This window comes from Mus musculus, chromosome 4 (genome assembly GCF_000001635.26).
Source record: "Mus musculus strain C57BL/6J chromosome 4, GRCm38.p6 C57BL/6J".
Classification (NCBI taxonomy): Eukaryota; Metazoa; Chordata; class Mammalia; order Rodentia; family Muridae; genus Mus; species Mus musculus.
In genome coordinates this window covers 144,390,203-144,414,027 of record NC_000070.6, presented here as the reverse complement: position 1 = coordinate 144,414,027, position 23,825 = coordinate 144,390,203, and the positions used below count along the sequence as shown (strand labels likewise).

The window sequence follows — 23,825 nt, the reverse complement described above, 5'->3', positions numbered from 1 at the left end:
TGGCAGCCAGCAGTTAGAGAAAAGAAAGCATTGTGTGTGTCACACACACATACACACACACACACACAAACACACATACAGAATGGCTGAAGCAAAGACAAGCTCTAGCAAGGTATTTCTTCTTTTAACCCCTTTTTATACCTCTTGAGACAAAGTTATTTGTTTGTTTTTTCCTATTGGGAAGAAAATTACCCCATCGCCACAAGTTACATATTTTCCAGAGATAATCAGCACAAAAACCACATTCCTCAAAAACAGATTAAAGCTGCTACACTAAAGAAAATTACAACAGGATATTGAATCTGCCACGAACAATCTGTGAGGCGGTTGACCAGGGTGGGATTTTTCTCTAACTCTCTTCTAGGGCAGCCCTTCCTTCTCCACTCCCAGCTCTCCCTTGGCCAGCAGCAGAATGCCCTGGGGGTGAAAGGAGGGGTCACTGGCCCACTCCACAGTTTCTAGATCAGTAGGATAAAGGGCCGTCACTGCCATTGCTGTTCTGACAAATTTTCCAGAGGCTGCCACTGTCTCCAGAGCTGGCAATCACTCTTAGAAGCTATTCTTTCTTGTATTTATATGATTTCTTTGATATAATGGATTCTACAGTGAAAAGATAAAGAGTTAGCGGTGGAACTATGCTGGTGGCATGCTTGCCCAGCACATGTGAAATTCTGGGTTCCATTCTCAGTATGACATAAGCTGACTGATGTGATGTGTATCTTTGGTCCTAGCACTCAATGGGTGGAAGCAGAAGAATAAGTTCAAGATCATCCTTAGCTACATAGTGAGTTTAGGGCTAGCCTGAGCTACATAATGCTTTGTGTAGGACACCAGAGATGACCTTTATAGCCACACACTTTATAGACAGGTTTTTAAAGGCAGAAACCACATCCTGACATCTTGCTGGGTAGCTGCAGGGGTCTGCACAGAAGTAAGCAGATTGAAGGAGGAAATTTTAACATAAGCTAAAATAAGCCATTAGCTGGAGGGAGTTCAGGCAGTTCAGCAGAAGCTGAGGCAAGAGAGCTAGGCCATCCTGACCTTTGGTTTCTAGAATAGCATTGGATAATTTCTCCATCAAGGAGCTCAAATTCTAGTTAAACCTGAAACGGACTCAGAAAGAATACAAGATGGAGGAACCTTTGCATTTTCTTGCCCTGTCACAAATAAGATCCTGTCACAGGAAGAAAGCAAGAAAGCAAGAAAGCAAGAAGGCAAGAAAGCAAGAAAGCAAGAAAGAAAGAAAGAGAAAGAAGGAAAAGAAAAAAATAAAAATAAGAAAATATATATTAAACACTGACCCAGATATCCTTTAAAGGTTTCCCTAGCTGTAATAGGCCAGAGGTCTACAATGTTACTGCTGAATCTGTCTTCATTTATTAAATGGTCACAATAGTAATTCCTAACTCAGATAAAAATACTGAGCATGCGGTGGTTAATATCGAATTGTCAACTTGACAGGATCTAGAGTCACCTAGGAGACATCTGTGAGTACCACTGTGAAGTAATTCTAGACTAGGCTAACTCAAGTAGTTAAATGACCCTTTTCTCTTTTTCTTTCTTTCTTTCTTTTCTTTCTTTCTGTCTTTCTTTCTTTCTTTCTTTCTTTCTTTCTTTCTTTCTTTCTTTCTTTGTGTTAGATATTTTTTCAGATCAAGGCACAAGGTAATTAATATAGAGTCCAAGGCTGGGCAATAGTAGATGCTGATCTTTAATATATAAAGACTATAAGCATAGTTAGGAACTTGGGTGGGACTGATGCACACAATTTAGTCCCAGCACTCTGGAAGGAGACAGATGGATCTTGGTGAGTTCATGGCTCGCCTAATCTACTTAACAAGTGTAGTGGCTATTCCTGGTTGTCAACTTGACTATATTTGGAATGAACTACAATCCAGAATTGGAAGGCTCACCAGTGACCCTCATCTGGAGCCTGGGAGATAGAAGTTTCTGATCTGGATCTTGGTATGGAGATCTTGAAGCATAGTGGCTATGGATTCCAGAAGATTAAGACAGGGAGATCTCTGAGTTCAAGGTCATCTGGGATTAAAAGCGTGGTGGAACACACCTTTAATCTGGGCTACACCTTCTGCTGGAAACCATATAAGGACATTGGAAGAAGGGAGTCTTGCTTCCTTGCCTGCTTGCCATGTGGTGTGGGACTGAGTAACTGCTAGATCTTTGGATTTCCATTCACAGCTACTACTGAATCATTGTTGGGAATTGGGCTGCAGACTGTAAGTCATCAATAAATTCCTTTACTATATAGAGACTAGCTATAAGTTCTGTGACTCTAGAGAACCCTGACTAATACAACAAGGTTCAGGCCATCCAGAGCATAGTGAGACCCTAGGGGAGAGCGAGAGCGAGAGAGAGAGAGAGAGAGAGAGAGAGAGAGAGAGAGAGAGAGAGAGAGAGAAAGAGAGAGAGAATGGCTCAGGTCTAAAGCAGAATCCATTCACAAGTATCTGTTTCTGTTACAAGGTAAAGGCTCAAAGACCATGGCCAAAATTAGAATTGAGAGTCTGTAGTGGGCTAGAAAGATGGCTCACGGGGTTAAGAGGACTAACTGCTCTTCCATAGGTCTTGAGTTCAATTCCCAGCAACCACATCATGGCTCACAACCGTCTATAATGGGATCCGATGCCCTCTTCTGGTGTGTCTTTTAAAAAGAAAGAAGGAAAAAAAAAAGAAGGAAAGAAAGGAAGGTAGAAAGAAGAGTCTCATAAGCCAGCTGGTGACTGTGATGCCTGAAGAGAAGCATTTCTCACAGAGCAGCCCCAATCCATAGTACAGGGAGTATTTGAAGATAAAGAACACAGAAAACCTGAATTCTGTTTGGCAATTGCAAGGGAACGCAAACAAACAAGCAGTTTAACAAGAGCTGAGAACTAACTGGGGCATTTTGACCCTGAGTCTCTAGAACAGGGCTGGGTGCTTTCCCTCTTCCCCAAGGGACTTGTCAGAGCAGGAGGTGGAAACCAAAGCTGGTTTCAGCCAAGACAAGATGGAGAAAGCTTTGCTATTACATTTCTCTCTGCCGTGTTACAGTGGTGTCTTGATTTTAGAGCTCAGCTAGAAAATTGCTTGGGAATCAGGTGGGAAGAGAAGGCAAATGCTAGCCCAAGCCTGCACTCCCACCCTCGATAGCCATCTTGACAGCATTTTACAGGCCTTGAGGTTTGCGACTCAGAATCTCTCTGTGCCTAGTACAGAACATGTCTGGCATCCCAGCACTCAGGAGGCAGAGGCAGGAGGATCAGGAATCCAAGGTCATACTTGATTACCTTGCTAGTTTGAGGACAGTCTGGGTTACAAGAGACTATCTCAAACAAAACAAATAAAAAGACAAGTGTGAATTGGAAAAGAAAAAGAAAGAAAGAAAGAAAGAAAGAAAGAAAGAAAGAAAGAAAGAAAGAAAAGAAAAGAAAAGAAAAGAAAAGAAAAGGAAAGAAAAGGAAAGAAAAGGAAAAAAAAATCAAAACCAAACTCTTAACCTTACCTCCACCTTGGTGACTGTTTTTGGAAAGTATGTGTGGTTGGTTGTAAACTTAAGATGTGCTGATGCTGAGAATATTCCTGAGATAGGCTGGGATTAAAGGCATGCGCCACCACTGCCCGGCTTCCTGTTAGCATTCTGTCTAAATTCTGACCCACAGTTACTGGCAAGAGCCAGGTAGGCCTGGCCTTTTATAAAAGGGGCTGCTTGCCCCCTCCTCTCCTTTTTACTCTTGCCTCTTTCACTCTTAGTCCCCCTCTCTCCCCATTCCCTTCCCTCCTCTCTCCACATGTTCATGGCTGGCCTCTACTTCTCTACTTTCTCCCTCTCTCTGTGTTTCTCTGCCTCTACTACCCTCTTAACTCCCCCCACCTCCCCATGCCATGAATAAACTCTATTCTATACTATACCATCGTGTATCCTTCAGGGGGAAAGGATGCCTTGGCATGGGCCCACCGAGGCACCTCCTTCCACCACACCTCACCACACCCCCATAGAACACATCTTATACCTCTTTGTCTTGATATAAACACATCAATTCCTGCATGGATTCTGAGGCAAAACATTGGTATCTGCAGGGCTTGACTGGATGTCACGTTGGTTGTTCCTCTCAGTTTTGTCACTCGAGAAAGGAGGTATCTCAGAGGTCCCTAAAACATAGGGTGGAAGATTGAGCCTACCAGCCTGCTGAGCTTTGATTTCTCCTAGGCTGGGCCTTCAGGATCCCTAGGAAGGCAAAGCCTAACAGTGTGTGCTATAGGAACCCAGATCCTCAAGTTTCCCCCTCTTGTGTGGACATCTGCCTGTTCCAGGAATCCTCCCACCTGGGAGAGGGTTTTATCTAGGCAAATATCAGTCAAGTCGCCTCACCAGTGGACCCTCAGAACCTCCTCAATGCTTCCCCCAGGGCCATTCAAGCGCAAAACAGGTTCCCTCCACAGCAATTTAGTTCAGAGGTTGAGCACCAGGTGTAGGAGTTCTTGTGCTCGCCTATGAGCATCAGGGAAACCAGGAATGTTAAACAGCTAGGGCTGTCTCTTCAAAGTGAAAGAAGTATAACCAGTTTTCTGCCCAGAAGGCTAGAGTCCTAGGGGTGGTTAGCCATACCCTGATGATCTTTGCACTAGACCACACCAGACCCTCCCCCAGACCCTTACAATGATGTCACACATAGTCGATCTCCAATACTCATCTTTATGGATGATGTCAAAGGTACTTTAGAAAGAATTTCAATGCAGTCCTGCTTTTGTTTGTTTGGTTAATTTGCTTTTCAAGATAGGGTTTCTCTGTGTAGCCTTGGCTGTCCTGGAACTCACTTTGTAGACCAGGCTGGCTTCGAACTCAGAAATCCGCCTGCCTCTGCCTCCCAAGTGCTGGGATTAAAGGCGTGCACCACCACGCCCGGCGCAGCCTTGCTTTATTATTGTGCACACAGGATTGTGCTAATTATCACCAATTAGCTTCCCTCACCAAGAGCAACTGTGCTGTACTTAAATATACGTAAAATAAATAAACTAACAGGTGTCAAAGTTTGAACCGAGCCTTGTTGAACTAGACTTTCTTCTGGCCTCTCAAGGATCTTTGATCCGCACTCTGCTGGCACGGGTGTTTGCAGAGACCCCTCACACGTGAATTCAATTCTGTGTGAATCACTGTGTCAAGATGGCACACACCTGTGATTCCAGCATTTCTTTTTTTTTTTTTTTTTTTTTGATGAAAGCAGAATTAGAGGTGAATTAGAGGCCAAGTCTGGGCTGTAAGAGACCCTATCTCAAAACAAAATAAATATTAAAAAGTAAAACTTGTGTTGCTCCTGCAATAACCCACGACACCAGGACTTGAAGTTTGTCTGCTTCTGTTCCTTTCAACTGAGTGAGAGGCCTTAGTTTTCTTCAGAGGATAGTTACAATTAGACACTTTAAAACCTTGGCGTCTTTGAATTGACCCTTAAGTCTGGAAAGCCTTCGGGTTAGAAACAGAAGCAAACAGCCACGCACAGACCAGCCGCATTTTTACGGAATGAGGGAAGGAAGGGGGAAAGGGGAGGGGCTAGAAGGAGGAGGAGTCTTAGTCTGCCCTGGTCAGGGGAATTCAGTTCTTTGGCGGATATTCCTACGCCCACTTCAGTAGAAGATCTCTGGCCTCCGGAGTTCAGCGGAGACTTCATTGCAGGTATTTATGACCATCCACAGGCAGTCATGACTCTCCAGAGTTATACAGGTGTCATAGTAAACAGACCTTATGTCTCTAGCAGTTCAGGAACGGTCCGGAGTAGCTTAAGGATCGGTGTGCATCCTTAAAAATGGGTCACGAACCTCAAGCATGCTTCACAGAAGGCATTTACACAAACCTAAAGGATTGGTGTGAGCCAGGCACTTGCCCAACTCCTTTGGTTGGTTGTTTTTTGTTTGTTTGTTTTTGTTTTTGAGACAGGGTGTCACTATGTATCTCTGGTTGCCCAGAGATCGGCCTGCCTCTGCTGAGATTAATGGTGTGTATAACATTGCTCAGCACTTCCGGGCTTCTGGGTTTTTGTTGTTTGTTTACTTATTTACTTATTGAGACAAGTTCTCATTAAGTAGCCCTGGCTGTCCTGGAACTCATTGTTGACCAGGCTGGGAGTGACCTCAGAGATCCATATGCCGTTCTCACTAAGTGTCATGATTAAGGGTGTGTCACTTTCCTAACATGCATCTTCTTTCTGTCTTTCCTTTCTTCCTGCCGTTTGATACAGGATCACTCTTCTATGTAGTTCTGGTTGTCCTGGAACTTTATATATAGACCAGGCTGAGTTCAAACTCATAGAAATCCTCCTAGCCTCCTGAGTGCTGGAGTTAAAGTTGTTTCCACAACCAACTGGCATGGCTTCCTGTTGCAATCCATGCAGTCTGCATGAGGCTGGCATAACATAACGTTTGTTTTACATTTCTCTTTTTTTTTTAAACTATTTTTATTTTATGTATTGAGTGTTTTGCCAACATACGCCTATCTACCCTGTGAGTGCCTGGTGTTTGCAGAGGACAGAAAGGGGGCAGCAGAGCCTCTGGAACTGGTTCTAGCCAGTTTTTGTTTTGAGGCAGTTCTGACTATGTAACCATACTTGGCTCAAACTCAGCCTTTCCGAGACTGGAGTGCTAGAATTACCCTTGTAGCAACATGTAGCAACTTTAAAAAGAAGGAATGTGCTCTAAAATAAGGTGAAAGGAGCCCGGGAGGGGAGGTGGCTCAGTGTAGCACCTGCCTACATACACAAGCCCTGGGTTTCATACATCCTCTCCCCCTCCTTCTTCCCTCCCCCATCATCATAATTTTTAAGATAAGGTCTCTTGGGTTCCAGGCTGGCCTCAAATTCACCATGTAGCCAAGGGATGACCCGTCTCTACCTTCCAATTGCTAAAATTACACACATGGACCAAGATGCCTGTTTTTAGGACAGCCAGGCCTACACACAGAGAAACCCTGTCTCAAAACCAAAACACAAAATTATTATTAGTAGTAGTATTAGTATTTTGTTGTTATTTTTTTAAAGGTTGTAAAGAACCAGGTATAGTGGTCTGAACTTTTAATTCCAGCACTCAGGAGACAGAAGCATGTGGATTCCATAAGTTTAGGACCAGCCTGATCTGCAGAGAGAGCTCTAGGCCAAGGCACCATAAGGAGGCCCTAACCTTAAAAAAAAAAAAAAAAATTACAAGTGAGCCAGGTGTGGTGGTGCATGCCTTTAATCCCAGCACTTGGGAGGCAGAGGCAGGCGAATTTCTGAGTTCGAGGCTAGCCTGGTCTACAGAGTGAGCTCCAGGACAGCCAGGGTTACACAGAGAAACCCTGCCTCGAAAACAACAACAACAACAAAACAAACAAACAAAACAAGCAAACAGAAAAGATACAAGTGATGTGTGTTGTGATCATAAAAAGAGCAAGAGCTATTAAGATATGGTCTGGTGTGGTGTGGAGCAAGGGAGTGCATGGGGAGGGGAGTTAAGAGAGTAGCAAAGGCAGAGAGAAGGAGAGAGTAGAGGTGTAGAGGCTGGCCATGGTCACATGGAGGGGGCGGGGAAGGGAATGGGAACAAGAGGCAAGAGAGAGGCGGGGCCAAGCAGCCCCCTTTATACTGGCACAAGCCTACCTGGCTGTTGCCTGGTAACTGCGGGGAGTAGGAGCATACCTGGCTGCTGAAAGGAACTGTGGGGGTAGAGTTTAGACAGAATACCAACATTACTCCATTTTGGCTTAATTTTTTTTAAAAAAAGGAAAAATTAGAAAGAGGTGATGAAGAAGTAGGAATAAGGTCGTTGTGATATCTGGCTGCTTCATGCTGACATTGGGGCAACGGTGTCTCTGGGGAACCTGGAAGGATGGGGGATGTTGGCTGTCCTTGCTGTCGAGGGCCTGTGGAGCCATCTGAGGATATGTCAGAAGGAAGAGGTCCAGTAGGAGCATATGTCTGTGAGAGGAGATATTGGAGTCTCTGGAAGTGGCTTCTCTGGAGCTGTCCTGGATGTAGCAAAACCTGGATTTGGGATGTTGGAACACATTATTATAGGTAGAGAAAAAGATTAAGTACATTTGGGAGAAAGAAAATTTTTTCTTAAGATGTACATTTGAAACCCATAGGAATCCCACCCTTTGGAATAGGTAGCAAGTGGGAACTTTGGGCATCTGGATGGAGTCTATTTGGTCCATGAGAGGGAGCTGAGTGGATTTCCTGTAGTTTATACGTTTATAAAAGAGATAACGACATGAGCAGTCTTTAAGATGAGCCTTTTGTGGAGCAGAAGGAACAAGATTAAAAAGTTGAATCATATAGTGGGATGTTTTATTACTTAGGCAAATTTATTGGAACTCAGATAAGATTAGAGCAGTGGCATAGAAAAAGAGGAAATATAGAAGCATTTAATGAATGGAAACAGAGTTTAGGTAAGGAGATAAGAGATTATATCTGTGAAAGCTTTCTTCTAGCTGTCAATGTAGCCAGAAGTCTGAGAAATAAACAAAAATCTAGCAGTTATATACCAGTTATATATTATTTTAAAAATGACAGAGTCCACTAGCCAACGGTTCTCTGTGATCTCTATGGTCTCAATGGCAACTTGGGCGGTCAGTCTGGCTTTCAAGCACAGAAGACACGGGGCTTTTTCTCTGTGGAATGGGTACGTGTGACATGAGAAATGGCTTACCTTTATTTTAGTTAAGTCATTTGACTCAGAGTATCCAGTTTTGTCCACTGTGTATTTTATTTCAGTGATTGTCATATCACAGTCCAGGTGGCATCCTGTAGCTACATCCCCATCTTCTGAGACCGTGTGGGAGAAACCTTAGAGGCTTTTGGGAATTCTGTCTGTCATAATCTTAATAGTTAACAAACTTCTGACAAGATTGAGCACTATGTAGATTGGTTATAACTGAATAGAATTCAGTGATAGTAGTAAAAATCATATTGAGACAGGATAGAAATGAAAATCTTAGGTAACTTTAGCAAAGAAGTATATGGCTAGAACCAGTATAAGAGAACTGGCAGCCGTAGCATAACATTGTGGTGACAGAAAACGAGTTTGTACAGGCAGATTTAAGCCTGTGAAGTAAACTGAGCACGCAGGCAGCATGGATAGGTAAGCACTTGGGCCTCTTTGACTGCATAGACCACATGGTGGCACCGCCCAGGCCGGGACTTCCTGGTAGCAGCTGAGAGTTCTAGGTTGGGGGGGGGGGGGGGAGTAAGGGCCCAAAGTTTCTTGGCAACGGGCTTGTGGCGCACCCCACCAAAGGCAGAGAAGCAGAGAGAGAGACGGGAAGGCAGCTTTTCAGAGCCAGACCCACCCCTCCCGCAGCGAGAGTAGAGCCTAGGAGCAGAGGGGGATGGCAACAAGCAGGGTCCGTGGCAGGGGTGGAGCCAAACTTGCTCTACAGGCAAAGCAGCTGGAGCAGCAGGCTGCTGACGAGAGAGGGGGAAGGGGAAAGTCTAAGCGATAGCCAACTGAGCCAAGGGCCAGACAAGGTGGGCGGCGGCTTCCAGTTCCAGACCCTGTCTGGAATTCTCAGCCGCGAGAAAATTCTGAGTCAGAGCAGTTTTCCAGACCTGGCCTGGAATTCTCAGCCCCGAGAAAGAGGAGAGGGAAAAAAAAAATCTCACCCAAGGGAAAGCACCGGGGTAGCTCTGAGCTCAAGAAATCATCTTTGGGACCATGCACATGGTCACTCTGACCAGTGGGAATGGGGGCTTACCAGATCTGGGCTAGTGAGCGTGGTTATAGCTGAGATGGGACTCAAACCTGTAGAGTCTCTGGATCCGAGTCACAGTGCACTCATGTTGTGATCATAAAAAGAGAAAGAGCTGTAAGAATATGTTCTGGGGGCTGGCGAGATGACTCACCAGGTAAGAGCACTGACTGTTCTTCCGAAGGTCCTGAGTTCAAATCCTAGCAACCACATGATGGCTCACAACCACCGGTAATGAGATCTGACGCCCTCTTCTGGCGTCAGCTACAGCGTACTTATGTATAATAATAATCTTAAGAAGAAAAAAAAAGTGTTCTGGGGAGGCCCATGCCAAGGCATCCCTTACCCCTGAGGGACCGACCAGACACACACAGGTATAGTATAGAATAGAGTTTATTCAGGGCATGGGGAGGGGAGTTAAGAGGGTAACAGGCAGAGAAAGGCAGAGAGAAGGAGAGAGTAGAGAAATCGGGGCCGGCTATGGCCACGTGGAGAGAGGGGGAAAGGGAATTGGGAGTAAGGGGGCAAGAGGCAAGAGAAAGGCAAGAATGTAATAGGGTAAGAGAGAGAGGAGGGGCCAAACAGCCCCTTTTATACTGGGCCAAGCCTGTCTGGTGCCAGGAACTGGGGTTGGGGGCTGGGGGGGGTGGAGGGGTGGGGGGGTGGGGGGGTGGAGTTTAGACAGACTACCTACAATGGGAAGGAGATGCAGATACTACTGGTCTCAGAAATGTGGCTGAGCACCTGATCAAATGAAATGATGGACGGCTTGTTTCCTCCACACACCCACTGTTGGCTGATGATGGATAAGGTTAATTTGCCTGATCGTCTTACTGGAAGCATTTACCCTCTACCTTGGCAGCGTGCTGGCTTTCTGCATAAAACATAACAGGAGGACTCAGTTCCTGGCTTTGCTCATTGAAGAGTGGCGTCACTAGCCTGAGCATTCTGGTTACATATTCTGGTGGGACTCTGGTAAGTGACAGTTAATCAGGTGTCCTGCTCACCGCCAGAAAACTCCTGGCTCAGGTGACATAGTACTTGCCTAACGTATACAAGCCCTAGGCTTGATCCCCAGCACCACATAAAACCAGCATGGCTGCACATGCCTATCATTTTAGCAACTGGGAGGTAGAGGCAGGAGGATCAGAAATTCAGTATCACCCTTGGCTACATGGTTGAGTTCAATGCCAGCCTGGAACCCAAGAGAAGTTATAATAATAGTATTAGTAATAATAATGATGATAATAATAATCAATAATAATAATAAGAATTTTAAAGAGCCAGGTGTAGCAGTCCATGCCTTTAATCTCAGCACTCAGGAGACAGGCACATGACTTCAAATGATGGCTGTGGCTTCAGCTTTATCTTTCCTGCCTCCCAACTCTGTCTATCACTGTCACTTAACACTTTCCGGTTTTGCGGTTTTGCTCCAGGTTTACAGCTTTTCCTGCCCGTGGTTTAAAAGAACCTTATCTCAAAACAAACAGAGAGTCTTTCTAAGAAATGTACTTTTTAAAAAAACCTTATGCCTACTCAAGAATACATTCCGAGTGGTGTTATTGTTTTTAGTTAGGATGTAAAACAGTGATTTAAAAAAAAAACAAACTTAATTCAACCTTGAAATTCCTAAATATATTCAAATAGCAAATGTCTGTTAGTTTCAGAATTAGGGTTCCTATGTGCTATGCTGTATGGCTTCTCTTTCAAAGATTTTACATATATGCACGCATGCTTGCTGCCTGCAGAAAGTAGAAGAGGGGCCTGGAGAGATGGCTCAGCAGGTAAGAGCACTGACTGCTCTTCCAAAGGTCCCGAGTTCAAATCCCAGCAACCACATGTTGGCTCACAACCATCCATAAATAAATCTGATGCCCTCTTCTTGTGTGTCTGAAGACAGCTACAGTGTACTTAGATATAATAATAAATCTTTAAAAAAAAAAAAAAAAAGAAAGAAAGTAGAAGAGGGTGTCAACCCCTGGAGCTGGAGTAGCAGTGGTTGTGAGCCACTATGCGGGTGCCGTGAACTGAACCCAGCCTCAGCAGGCAGGGCTCTTAACTGCGGAGCTCTTTCTCTTTCTCCTGCTCTCCTGGGATAATATAGCTGCCGTAGTCGCCCTGCTTCTTCAGGGAAACAGATGCCTTTGGCATTATCTCTGCAACTGCAGACTTAATTCATAAAGATGTCGTGACTCTCTGTATTTTCTTCACCTTCATGATTATACAAGATCTTCCACTGAACAAGGGCACAGAAAGTTGTTATCTTGGCCAATTCTTTAAGGCAATGTCATATTCCTTTACTCACAAGCTTTGTGAGATATGGAAAGGAAATATGTAAAAAGAACCTTACACTTTGTGTGTGTGTGTGTGTGTTATGGTTAAAATTGTGGCATTCTACTTCAGTTTAGATCATTTAGTTCCCAAATAAAAGACATAAAACCTTTATATTTATAATAAGCCTTAATATTACTAGAGCTGGGCAGATATCAACCCTCTATGCTATTTTGTCTACCTCCTTATCAATAATCCCGAGATAGCACTAGCCACATTCTACCTGGGTCACCCCAACTCCAACATGGCCCTCATGGCCATGCTTTCAGGCTCCACCTGGCTTCTTCCTTCCTCTCTCCTCTCCTTCTCAAGGTCTGTGCCTCAGACCTCAAGCTCCAGAACCAAAGCCTTGCCTTCCTCTCTTCTGCCCAGCTACAGGCTGTCAGCATCTTTATTTAACCAATAATTTTAAATTAAGGCTCCAAGTTATATAGCATCACTTGGTGCTCATGAGGATTTCCTCATCCCAGAGTCAACCAGACCTTGGGGGCTAGTATTTAGCATTACAGTACATAGCAACAGACCAAACCTAGACATGTGTGTGCTCATATGGTACACATGAGGTCAGAAGATAACTATGGGGAGTAATTTCATTCCTCCTAGCTCATTCGGGCAGCAGATAGTAGCCTCCCATTGGGTAGCAGCCTGAGATTACAGACACAGGATGCCACATCTGACTTTTTGTGGGCTCTGGGGATCTCACTCAGGTCTTCAGTTTTGCCCTTTGGCTGATTTTGCCCACTGAGTCTTTTTTTCTTTTTCTTTTTGGTGTAAGTGAAAGTAAAATCCCTTTAGGATTACAGCAAACAATAACTATAGCTTTATCCTATGCAGAGAGGGGAATCTTATTTGTTACTTTATATTATGCATGCAATTAGATTCAATTGTCTTTTAATAAATTAGTAAGTTTGCAGTGACAATAAAAAGGAAATGAGGGCTGTGGATGTAGCTCTCAGTTGGTGTAGTGCTTGCCTGTTGGGCATAAGTATAGCATAAACAGGGTTTGTTAATACTTGCCTCAAATCTCAGCATTCAGATGGGAGGGATCAAAAGTTCAAAGTCATCCTTGGCTACATTAAAATTCAAGGCTAGCCTGTGCTGTAAGAGACTCTATCCTCTCTCACGTGACTCTCCCAATAAAAATGTGACCCTGTCTCAAGAAAGGAAATAAAATGAAAAGGATTGATAATTTATTTCTCTGCTGGTGAAATGAGCCCATTCAAGTCAGATTAAAATATATATAAATGCAAGTTTATTAGGAAACTGCTCTCTGGTGGGCAAGTTTACTAGCCCCAAGGAAAGAAGCTGGGGAAGCCACTATGGGGAGGGAGACAAATGAGAGGAGAACGAATAAACGGGAAAATGCATGCTTAAAGAAAAGGAAAAAGGAGTGTGTGTGTGTGTGTGTGTGTGTGTGTGTGTGTGTGTGTGTGTAGGGGGAGTGGTAATGTGTGGGGGGGTGGATTGTCTGGATTATACATGGAAGAGGCCCTGGGGGAAGGGCAGCCAGGCCCCAGGGCTGGAAAGTTCAGGATTAGGGGTGGGGGATGCCAGGTAGGGACTGAGTGATGCTTGGGAGAACCTAGAGGCCAGGTCTGCTTTGGTATGTAAAATATGTACCTCAGCCCCTTGGGGCTGAAACCAAACAGGAATCAGTAAGCAGGGCAGAGAAAAAAAATTTTTTTTTTCTGAATTTGTTAACATTTTAAAACATATTTTGAGTAAATAGACTTACATCACATTCTTCTTTCCCTTATGTACCCCAACTCCTCCCAGAGACCCCCTCTTCAAAATCTGCAATACCTTTCATTTTTTATCATATTCTTTAAATTTATAAAATATTGTAACAGTAAAAACGAGTATTATAAAGTTGTTCTATATAAAACAACAATCAATTGAACAGTCTTATATAGATGTTTGTCTACAGCAATACTGAAAATACATTCATTTTTCTCAATATAAATTTTAAATAACTCCAAATATATTAACTGTATGATATTTTAAAATAATATATCACTGTTAGTTTTTTTAATGAACATAAACAGATAAAGTCTCTTTGTTTGTTTTTAGTAGAGCTTAAAATCTTGTACAAACACAGAATAAGAACAGTTTTTGGACATTGGAGTTCATTATAATAAGACTGTACTTGAATGTTCCTCACATCACCAAAGGATTTTACCTCCATAGTGATAAGCTAAGAGTTGATAATTCTGCTGCCCAAGGAATGAATTGTAGGCACGATATTTGGATACAGACTTCCTGCTACAGTCAAAGCTATTTGACTTGAGTGATTGTTGATTGTCGTCATTCTTAGCCGGCAGGGAACAGGTTACATTCATTTAAGAAATGATGTGTGTATTAAGATAATCTATCCATGAAGTCATTCATTAACTGCTTCAATGAACACTGGTTCTTCTTGGAGGGTGGCACAGATGCTAGGTGAGGGTAAGATTCTGGTTCATTGGCTGTGATGGTTTTGAAAAGCATTCATCTCAGAATAAGAGTAACTTATAAAGTCGTTCTTCAAAATTGATACAATAATTATAAATATGAAGCAAAGCCTTCAATCTCACTCTTTGCTGTTCTCTTACAAGCCACCTCCCAAATTAATTGCCTACATTTCTTTTGGCTGTATAAAAATTTTGAAATATTTAAGCTGTTCTGAAAACCATAATATAGTGTAAAAACAGCAAATAAACACTCCTACTAATAGAGAGGCTGAGATAGGAGAAGCATGATGTCAAGACCATTATATGGTACCCAGCAAGACCCTGTCATGTACAAACAAGCAGAAAGTGTATATGGATTGTACAATATTGGACCTATTTCTCCCATTACCAAATTAGAGAGACCACGGGATGACAGCTGACCTTTCTATTTCCTCATACTTTTGAATGTCAATTAGGGTTTGTTGGTAATATTAATTTTCATATTAAGAAATATTAAGGAAAAGTGATGGTTACTTCCTGTTAATTTTCTTGTTAGAGGTGGAATTATGTTTGTGTGGGTTTGTTACAAAGATTACTTTCTTGCTTCTTCTAGGGTGTAGTTTCCCTCCTTGTGTTGGTGTTTTTTCATCTATTATCCTTTGTAGGGTTGGATTTGTGAAAAGATATTGTGTACATTTGATTTTGTAATGGAATATCTTGTTTTCTCCATCTATGGTGATTGACAGTTTTGCTGGATATAGTAGCCTGGGATAGCATTTGTGTTCTCTTAGGGTCTGTATGACATCTGCCTACGATCTTCTAGCTTTCATAGTCTCTGGTGAGAAGTCTGGTATAATTCTGATAGGTCTGCCTTTATATGTTATTTGACCTTTTTCCCTTAAGGGCAGAGAAATATTAAGGAACATCTAAGGATGAGAATATATTTCTTGTAACCTTAAAAGAGTCATCATTTTAATAAGGAAGGACTTTCTTTGTATAGTAGAATTAAAAAATATATATGGCTTTATTTTTCCAGAATAGAAAAGGAAAGATGAGGGTATGACAGTGCCAGAGAACTTTAGTTTAATGCAGAAGTAGATCATGCAAGACCAAGACCTAGTGGAAGATGCAGCTTAAAGATGGTCTATGTGGGAAAAAGGGGAAAAAATACATTTTCAAAAGATGGTCAGGCTGGAGAGATGGCTCAGTGCTTACTGCTCTTCCAGAGGTCCTGAGTTCAATTCCCACCAACCACATGGTGGCTCACAACCATCTATAATGGGGTATGATGCCCTTTTCTGGTGTGCCTGAAGACAGCTACAGTATACTCATATACAAAAAATAAATCTTTTTTTAAAAAGATGGTCAGTGTGAGATTATCAAAAAATCATTAAAATTCCTAAGGTACAGAAGGAAGAAGAGGGTGTCAAGACCCCCTAAGACTAGAGTTATAGATGGTTATGAGCCCTATTGTGATTGCTGGGAGTTGAACTCAGGACTTCTGGAAGAGTTTTCAGTGTTTGTTTTTTACTTATTCACTTTACATCTTGCTCACTGCCTCTCTCCGGGTACCCCTCTGATAGTCTTCCCCATCACCCCCCCTCCTCCCCTTCTCTTCTGAGCAGATGGGTCCCCCCTAGGCATCACTCCCACCGAGGTACTTCAAGTACCCCCCACTGAGAACATATCTCAAACATAGGCAGCAACTTTTAGGATAGCCTGTGCTCCAGTTGTTCAGGACTCACCTGAAGGTCAAGCTGCACATCTGCTACTTATGTGCAGGGAGGCCTAGCCCCAGCCCCTGTATGTTCTTTGGTTGGTGGTTAAGACTCTTAAGAGTCCCAAGGGTCCAGATGAGTGGACTGTTGGTCTTCCTCTGCAGTCCCTGTGTTTTCAAGCTAGTTTTAATAATATTTCAAGGTAGCTTTCTGTATCCCCTTGTAAAAGCGTGTAGCTATGATGTTCCTGCAATTTCTAACCCAAACAGAACAAAGTAAAAGAGTCACAGCCAGGATGGAAAACATCCACTTTGTTTGGTTATGAAACTGGATAGGACACCCTAAGAAGAGAAAAGGGGTGGAAGCAGGCAGGTGGGCAACAGATTGTGAGACATGGAAATGCAAAGGAGGGTATAGAAGGGAACTGGTGTGGGAGCGGGGTGGGGGTGGAGCCAGACAATGTGGTGGGAGTGGGGAAAAAAAAATCAAAAGTCAAATTATATTTGAAAACTCGTACTTCCTATTCTCATGTAAAAAGAATTAATGCAAAGGAAGAGAAAGAAAGGAAGGAAGGAAGGAAGGAAGGAAGGAAGACAGGAAGGAGGGAAGACAGTTTGGGAGCATAGGTGCTACTTGATGCTGTCGAAAAAGCAAATATGGGCATCACAGGATTAGAGGGATGATGGCATGAATAGTCTTCAGGAGTTAAGCAAAGTTCTCCCTTTCTTTGTGTCTTCCTTATGGGGCAAGAGGGAGCTAGAGAGGATCTCAAGTAGACCAGGCTGTCCTGAAACTACATGCAGCTGAGGCTGACCTTGAATACTTGATTGCCCTGCCACTACTTTCCTTTGAGCTGGGACTACAGTCATGGGCTACCAGGCTCTGCTACTTTTTGTCCTGTGCTCCAAAGGAGTCCTATGACCCTGGGTAGATAAACTGGCCTTCAGCCTCACCACATCCCTCAATCCAAGATGAGGGATTTAATACCACTTTCCAAACATCAACGGCCAGGGTGCAGTTATGAGCCACATTTACAGATGGGGAAGGGTTGAGTGATCTGGCTAAAGTCACAGAGATATTGGAAAAAGATTTGGCCTCTTATACCAAAGCTTTCCAAAACAAAGTTTTTCCAAAGTTTTCCAAAGCTTCCAGAAACATGGCCTCCCTCCTTTTTAAAAACATAACCGAAATCATCCAAGTATAGCTTCCACTTTCCCTTCCTCCTCTCATTCCCTACCCACCCCACCAGCTCCCAGATCCTTATCTTATCTCACACCACCCAATACTGAGCCTTCCTAACCTTGTGAGTCTGTGAGGCTGTAAACCCCTAGGGAAGAGGGATGGGGGCGGGGTGGGGGTGGGGCTGTTGCTGTTTACACCCAGCGGTAGGCTAGGAGAACAGGTCTGCACAGTTTAAGATTTGTTGTTGGTTTTGTTTTGTTTTTAAAGACAGGCTTTCTCTGTATAGTCTTAGCTGTCCTGGGACTGACCCCCCAGCCCCCATGGAAAAAAAAATAGCAATCATCTTACAGCCTTCTAAATTGTTCCCAGCCAAGTACACTGGAAGAACTGAGAATGTGACTGTGTGGGTCCACAGGACATTCTCAGTCCTTGTTCTAGGGCCACGGGTGGAAGCACAATACACTTCCTGCTTCCTTGGAGCATATTTCAAGGTGAGAGGTCACGATGTAATGGGGTCCTGTCTGGAAGTGGGTGGGTGAAGAGAATCCAAGGCAGATCAGTGGCTGTGGCTCTAAGTTTGTTTTTGGATTGAGAAGGACTTCTTAATCCGTGACCCTAAAAGGTGTTTTTTTCCTTGGGCATTTTCTCAGGATCATCAGTCTCCCTACAGATCTGTGAAGATGAGCTTGCGTGCCACACCCACACTCCTACAGCTCGCAATGCAAAGCCTGCTGAGGGATGAGGCCTTGGCCATCTCTGCTCTGCAGGACCTGCCCATGGAGCTCCTCCCACCACTCTTCAAAGATGCCATCACTCACAAACGACTTAACATCCTGAGGAAGATGGTGCAGGTCTGGCCTTTTCCCTGTCTCCCGCTGGGTGGTCTGATGAAGATGAAGACACCATACCTGGATATCTTGCAAACCGTACTGGATGGGGTTGATGCACTGCTTGACCAGAATACTCACCCCAGGTGAGGGAGCCCCAGGGACTCTGAAGGGAGGCCTGGTAGTCTAGGGTAGAGAAAGAATAGAGAATGGAAGGAAGGTTAGAAGCTTATATTGGTCTCAGTGATGAAGATTTCACAGGCCATTGGACCATTGCTGAGTATCTAGGGGAAGGATTTGAGTGTTTAAGGCCATTTAGGACAGACATAGCTATGACTGAAGGTGCCTGGCCCCTGTCTTTTCCCATAGGCACTAGTAATGGGACCAAACTGGATTCAAGAGGCAGGGATGAAGAACATCAGCATAAATAGAAGGAGCATAGGAGGAGGAAAGTGATGTTGGGAATAAGGAGTCCTTGCAGATCTGGATTGGTAGTGCTAGCCTGTTATTTCAGGCCTCTAACTTTGAAGTAGTGGGACTGCATTTTGATGCCAGTCTTGCCTTTGTAGTAAGAATGAAACCATATTTTTTAAAAAATGGGAACAAAGTGTAATGGGGAAGGATGAATTCCTGCCTTAAGTCTAAGACTTCTACTTTCTCCCACAGGAATTACAAACTGCAAGTTCTGGATTTGCGGGCTTTGCACAAGGACTTCTGGACCGTATGGGCTGGAGATACGACAACATCTTGCGCTCCAGGGGTCAAGTGTAGGAGAAAAATACAAAAGAGAGGTCCAAAGATAGAAGCCAAGCAAAACTCATTGAAAGTGTTTATAGACCTGTACCTCAAACCAAGAGCCTTGGATACATGCCTGTCCTATGTCTTCCTGTGGGCGAGAGAGAGAAAAGCTTTGTTGCAGCTTGGCTGTAAGAAGCTGAAGATCAACACAGTAGCTATCCAGAATATTGTGAAGATTCTGGAAATGCTAGACCTGGACTATGTGGAGGAAGTAGAAGTATGTTGTACCTGGAAGCTGTCTACTCTGGCCATCTTTGCTCCTTACCTGGGCCAAATGAAAAATCTTCTCTCGATCATTCTCTCTCACATTCATGTGCCTGCCTCTATTACCCCAGAGGAGGAGAAGCAGCTGGTCAGCCAGTTCACCTCTCAGTTTTCCAACCTGCAGTACCTCCAGGACCTCTCCCTGGACTCCATCGACTTCCTCAAAGGTCAAATGGACCAGTTGTTCAGGTGAGGGAGGATGGTGAGCATTCCCCAAAGACCATAGCAAAGCCTTTTTCTTGTTGGATCAATTTAATGATGTTACCTGGGCTAGGGCTGTCTATATTGACAGTGGGGAAAGGAGATGCAGGGCTGTGGGCTAAGCCAGTCCTACAGTGATAATATCAGGCCTCAAGTTTGAATGGGTAACTTCAGTGAGCAGACTCTATTATTATTATTATTATTATTATTATTATTATTATTATTATTATTATTATTATTTTACATTATTTATGTGCATTCCAAAAGTTGGCTCTCTTCTGGGTCCTTCCCTCCCCAAGTTTTCCTCACCCAACCCCTCACCCCACTCCACCACCATCTCTGAGAGGGTGCTTCCTTACCCAGCTACCTACCCCTACCTCACCCCTTACCCAACAGCATCCCTCTTCCCTGAGTCATCAAATTTCCACAGGATTAAGCTCATCCTCTTCCTCTGACACCATACAAGGCAGTCCTCTGCTATACATGTGCCTGGGGTCACAAACCAGCCCATGTATGTGTGCTCCTTGGTTCTTTGCTTAGTCTCTGGGAGCTCTAAGGGGTCTGGGTTAGTTGACACTGTTGTTCTTCCTATGGGGATGCAATCTCCTTCAACTCCTTCAGTCTTTTCTTCTAACTCTTCCATATTGGTCCCTGACCTCTATTCAATGGTCGGCTATAAGTATCTCACTGTGTTTATTAGACAAAAAGTTCAGAATACCCATGGTATAACTCACAGACCATAGGAAGACAGAAGGAAAGCCCAAGTGTAGATGCTTCAATCCCACTTATAAGGAGGAATAAAATAATCATGGGGAGGCAGAGGGAGGGAGGAAATTGGGTAGGAGAGGGGAGACGGGAGGGGAAAGGAGGAACAGGATCAGGTATGAAGAGAGACAGGAGGGATGCCCAGAGGGCCAGGAGAATAAATTGAAATATGCAGCAGTGGGTATTAGGGGGCAGAAAGTCTCAGAGACCTGGGATGTGAGAGACCCCAGGACCCATTGGGGATGGCCTTAGCCAAAATGTCCAACAGTGTGGCGATGGAACTGGAAGAAACCACCTCCAGTAGATAGACATGGCCCCTAGTTGAGGGATAGAGCTACCCACCCATCTCAAAATTGTTAATCCAGAATTGTTCCAGTCTAAAGGAAATGTGGGGACAGAAAATGGAGCAGAGACTGAAAGAAAGGCCCAACCTGGGATCCATACCAAATCCTGAAACTATTACTGAGGCTGTATTGTGCATGCAAACACGAGCCTTGTATAACTGTCCTCTGAGAGGCTCTACCAGCAACTGAGTGAGCAGACTCTTAAGAGGCAGCATACTAGGTATTGATGCTTATCAGGTGGCCAGATGACCTTAGAGAAGACGATCCCCTCTACCCCAGGTCTCCCTAACCTAACCACTACTACTTGTAACCGCTAACTACTTGGTCCTTCCCTAGGTGCCTGGAGGTCCCCTTGGAGATCCTCTCTATTACTGATTCCAAGATTTCAGAATCAGACTTGCAGTCCCTGTCCCAGTGTCCAGGCATCCGACAGCTCAAACACCTGAACCTGAGTGGTGTCATTCTGACCGACATAAGTCCTGAGCCTCTTCGAGTCCTGCTGGAGAGAGTTGCAGCCACCCTGAAGACCCTGGACTTGGAGAACTGTATGATTATGGACTCCCAGCTTGATGTCCTCTTGCCTGCCCTGAGCCAATGTGCTCAGCTTATCATGTTCAACTACTTAAGGAACCCCATCTCAGTGTCTATTCTGGAGCGCCTGCTCCACCACACCTCCGGGCTGAACTATTTAAGCTTGGAGATGTATTCTACCCCTTGGGAGATTTATGGTGCCCAGGGTGCTTCCTACCATAAGAGGCTAGAACAGCTTAGAGAGGAGCTGAGCAAGGCGATGCAGCATCTAGAACACAACAGAACGGTCTGGTTCAGCGTCGCGCCCTGTCTTCCTTGAGGCAACCAGGCCATACGAGTCAGAGCCCAAGCTTCATCAGGCAGGGCTGTTCCCCTAACTGAGTACTTATATGGCAAGTGATTCCTTCTAGCTCTTGGGAACAGAATCCTCTGGTGTAGATGAATCCTTTAGAAAATATCAGGGTGGGGGGTAGGGTGGGGATGGGGGATTGGTTGAGCAGCCGAGGCAACCTCCCAAATGTTGACCTAAAGAGTTGATGTCCCTTGGGACATGTGTATTTAGCAGTGAGAGATGAAGTTTCTAGATGGAGAAACCCTTGAGGGTGTTTACTTCATGGGTGGAGGGAAAGAAGTTGCCAGTGTGTTCTTCCCCACTTCGGGCTATAGGGTAAATGGAATAAACCATGTTACAGCTTGGCAGGCCCAAGTAGCCACTGGCAGTCACCACCTTAATCTCCAGCTCTGAGCCCTAGAGACTTTGCTCACCAGCAGTCCCATCTATCCAAGAAGGCTACAGTTCTGCTCAGAGGGCCGTGTCAGTGTAGATTCTAAACAATCTCACTGAGAGGAATGCAAAGAGAGATGGTGCTGTTAGGTGCTGAGGACCACCACAAACAGTGAGAAGGGATAGGCTTAAACTCATAAGTAGCCAACAACTAACCATACATCATGCTTGAAAATCAGTAAAGCTGACACATAGTAAAGGGATGTATTTGTTAGTCCTAAGGTACCTAAGTTACAGCTGACCACCAAGAACAGATGTATCTATCACCTGACCTTTGTTTGGTCTACAGATGATTGGCCCTATTGCACTGTGGGTGGGCGGCTTTATTAGTAATACGCTACTGGGGATTAAATGTAGGACTTTGTGCACGCTAGGCAAATGTTCTACCACTATGAATCTTTAAATCATTACACTGCTGTGTATGTAGGGGAATTTTCAGTGTTCAAATAAACATGTGGCAAGTCCTTTTGTTGTTGGTTTTGCTTTTGTTGTTCTTGTTTGTTTGGGTTTTGGGGATGGAGTCTCTACATAGACCAGGCTTTCAAACTCAATGTGTGTGAATCAGGCGGACCTCAAACTCCCAGAGATCCTCCTGCCTCTGCCTCCCAAGACCTGGGATTAAAAGCTGCACCACCATGACTGGCAAGAAGTCTTAATATATGTAGTCCATACCGAACTCCTGATAATTCTCCTGCCTTATCCCCCCCTACCATCACCACATGTGTTTGATTATAAGAGTGATCCACACATCTGGCTTGGAATGGTATGGTTTCAACAACTCTTTCCCACTCTTGACAGCTTTCCTGGGCATTTGTGGCCACTCTTTTGAGTTCATACACACAAGATGAGGTACCTTGGTCGGGCAATGAAGATCTACTCTCCAGAATAAAGTTTTTTTTTAAGATTTATTTATTTATTTTATGTATATGGGTACACTGTAGCTGAACAAATGGTTGTCAGCCTTCATGTGGTTGTTCGGATTTGAACTCAGGAACTTCGGAAGAGCAGTCAGTGCTCTTACTCGCTGAGCCATCTCGCCAGCCCTCATGGAGGTTTTTTGTCCGTTGTTTTTCTTGCAAAGAGTCTCACAATGCAGGGCCAGCTGTCCTGGAACTTACTCTTTAGGCCAGGTGGGCCTCAACCTCACAACGTCTGCCTGCCTTGGCTTCCCAAGAGCTAGGAATTGAAGGTTTGAGCCAACAAGCCCTAACCTGTGTAACATTTTTAAATTGTCTTTCTGACTGAGGTTCGTTCTCATCTTTTCATAGTTTTTTTAAAATTAATTTATTTATTATCTGTAAGTACACTGTAGCTGTCTTCAGACACTCCAGAAGAGGGCATCAGATCTCATTACAGATGGTTGTGAACCACCATGTGGTTGCCGGGATATGAACTCAGGACCTTCAGAAGAGCAGTCGGTGCTCTTAACCGCTGAATCATCTCACCTGCCCCAATCTTTTCATAGATTGAAAACAGTCTTTTGTACCAGCTGACTGCAAATTCTTCACCCGTGCAGCTACTGAAAGGAACATGTGATTTGATCGCCTCCTTACCCCCAACTCTGTGGCAATCCAACCAGTTGGGTTAGGTGGAGACTGCCTCTTAACAGGACAGGGAGTTTGTCACTATGTTGTCTCATAGCTGGCACCTAATAGCATCTGCTGCTTTAATGGACAGTGGAATCCTCTGCAATCAAGATGGACATTTCACCTTGACTTGGTAACAAACACACATTCACACACATACACACACACACACAGTACCTGTACATTCAAGAGGCAGGCACAGGGAAGTATTACTTTCCACATAGCCTTAGCTGCTAAACTGACTTGGGATGGAGAGATGGCCTAGTGGATAACAAAAACAGGTTACCACCCTTTCAAAGGACCCAAGTGTGATTCCTAGTACCCACAATGTAGTTCACAGACAACCATAA

General features: G+C 44.2%; 1 protein-coding gene across 4 annotated transcripts; it reads left to right on the top strand.

Moving 5' to 3' along the window:
* The first annotated feature begins 5,560 nt into the window (after window positions 1-5,560).
* Window positions 5,561-22,354, top strand: Pramel13 (PRAME like 13). 4 transcript variants are annotated; one of them, XM_006539283.3, is made up of 5 exons: window positions 5,561-5,671; window positions 10,578-10,690; window positions 18,026-18,348; window positions 18,869-19,453; window positions 20,911-22,354. In XM_006539283.3, exons 3-5 carry the CDS (start codon window positions 18,056-18,058, stop codon window positions 21,422-21,424), a joined length of 1,392 nt encoding a protein of 463 aa, XP_006539346.1. In that variant the 5' UTR covers window positions 5,561-5,671; window positions 10,578-10,690; window positions 18,026-18,055; the 3' UTR covers window positions 21,425-22,354. The 4 variants fall into 4 exon arrangements, with proteins under 4 accessions (XP_006539346.1, NP_084224.1, XP_006539347.1 ...); XM_006539284.4 differs by lacking the exon at window positions 5,561-5,671 and adding an exon at window positions 9,583-9,872; XM_011250355.3 differs by lacking the exon at window positions 5,561-5,671 and adding an exon at window positions 10,070-10,089.
* Window positions 22,355-23,825: the final 1,471 nt, after the last annotated feature.

Excerpts from the sequence above, each read along its gene's own strand:
- Pramel13 (XM_006539283.3), top strand. The coding sequence starts at position 18,056 with ATGAGCTTGCGTGCCACACCCACACTCCTACAGCTCGCAATGCAAAGC. Across the intron at positions 18,349-18,868 it reads GACCAGAATACTCACCCCAG|GAATTACAAACTGCAAGTTC; the intron begins GTGAGGGAGCCC and ends TTTCTCCCACAG. Across the intron at positions 19,454-20,910 it reads CAAATGGACCAGTTGTTCAG|GTGCCTGGAGGTCCCCTTGG; the intron begins GTGAGGGAGGAT and ends GTCCTTCCCTAG.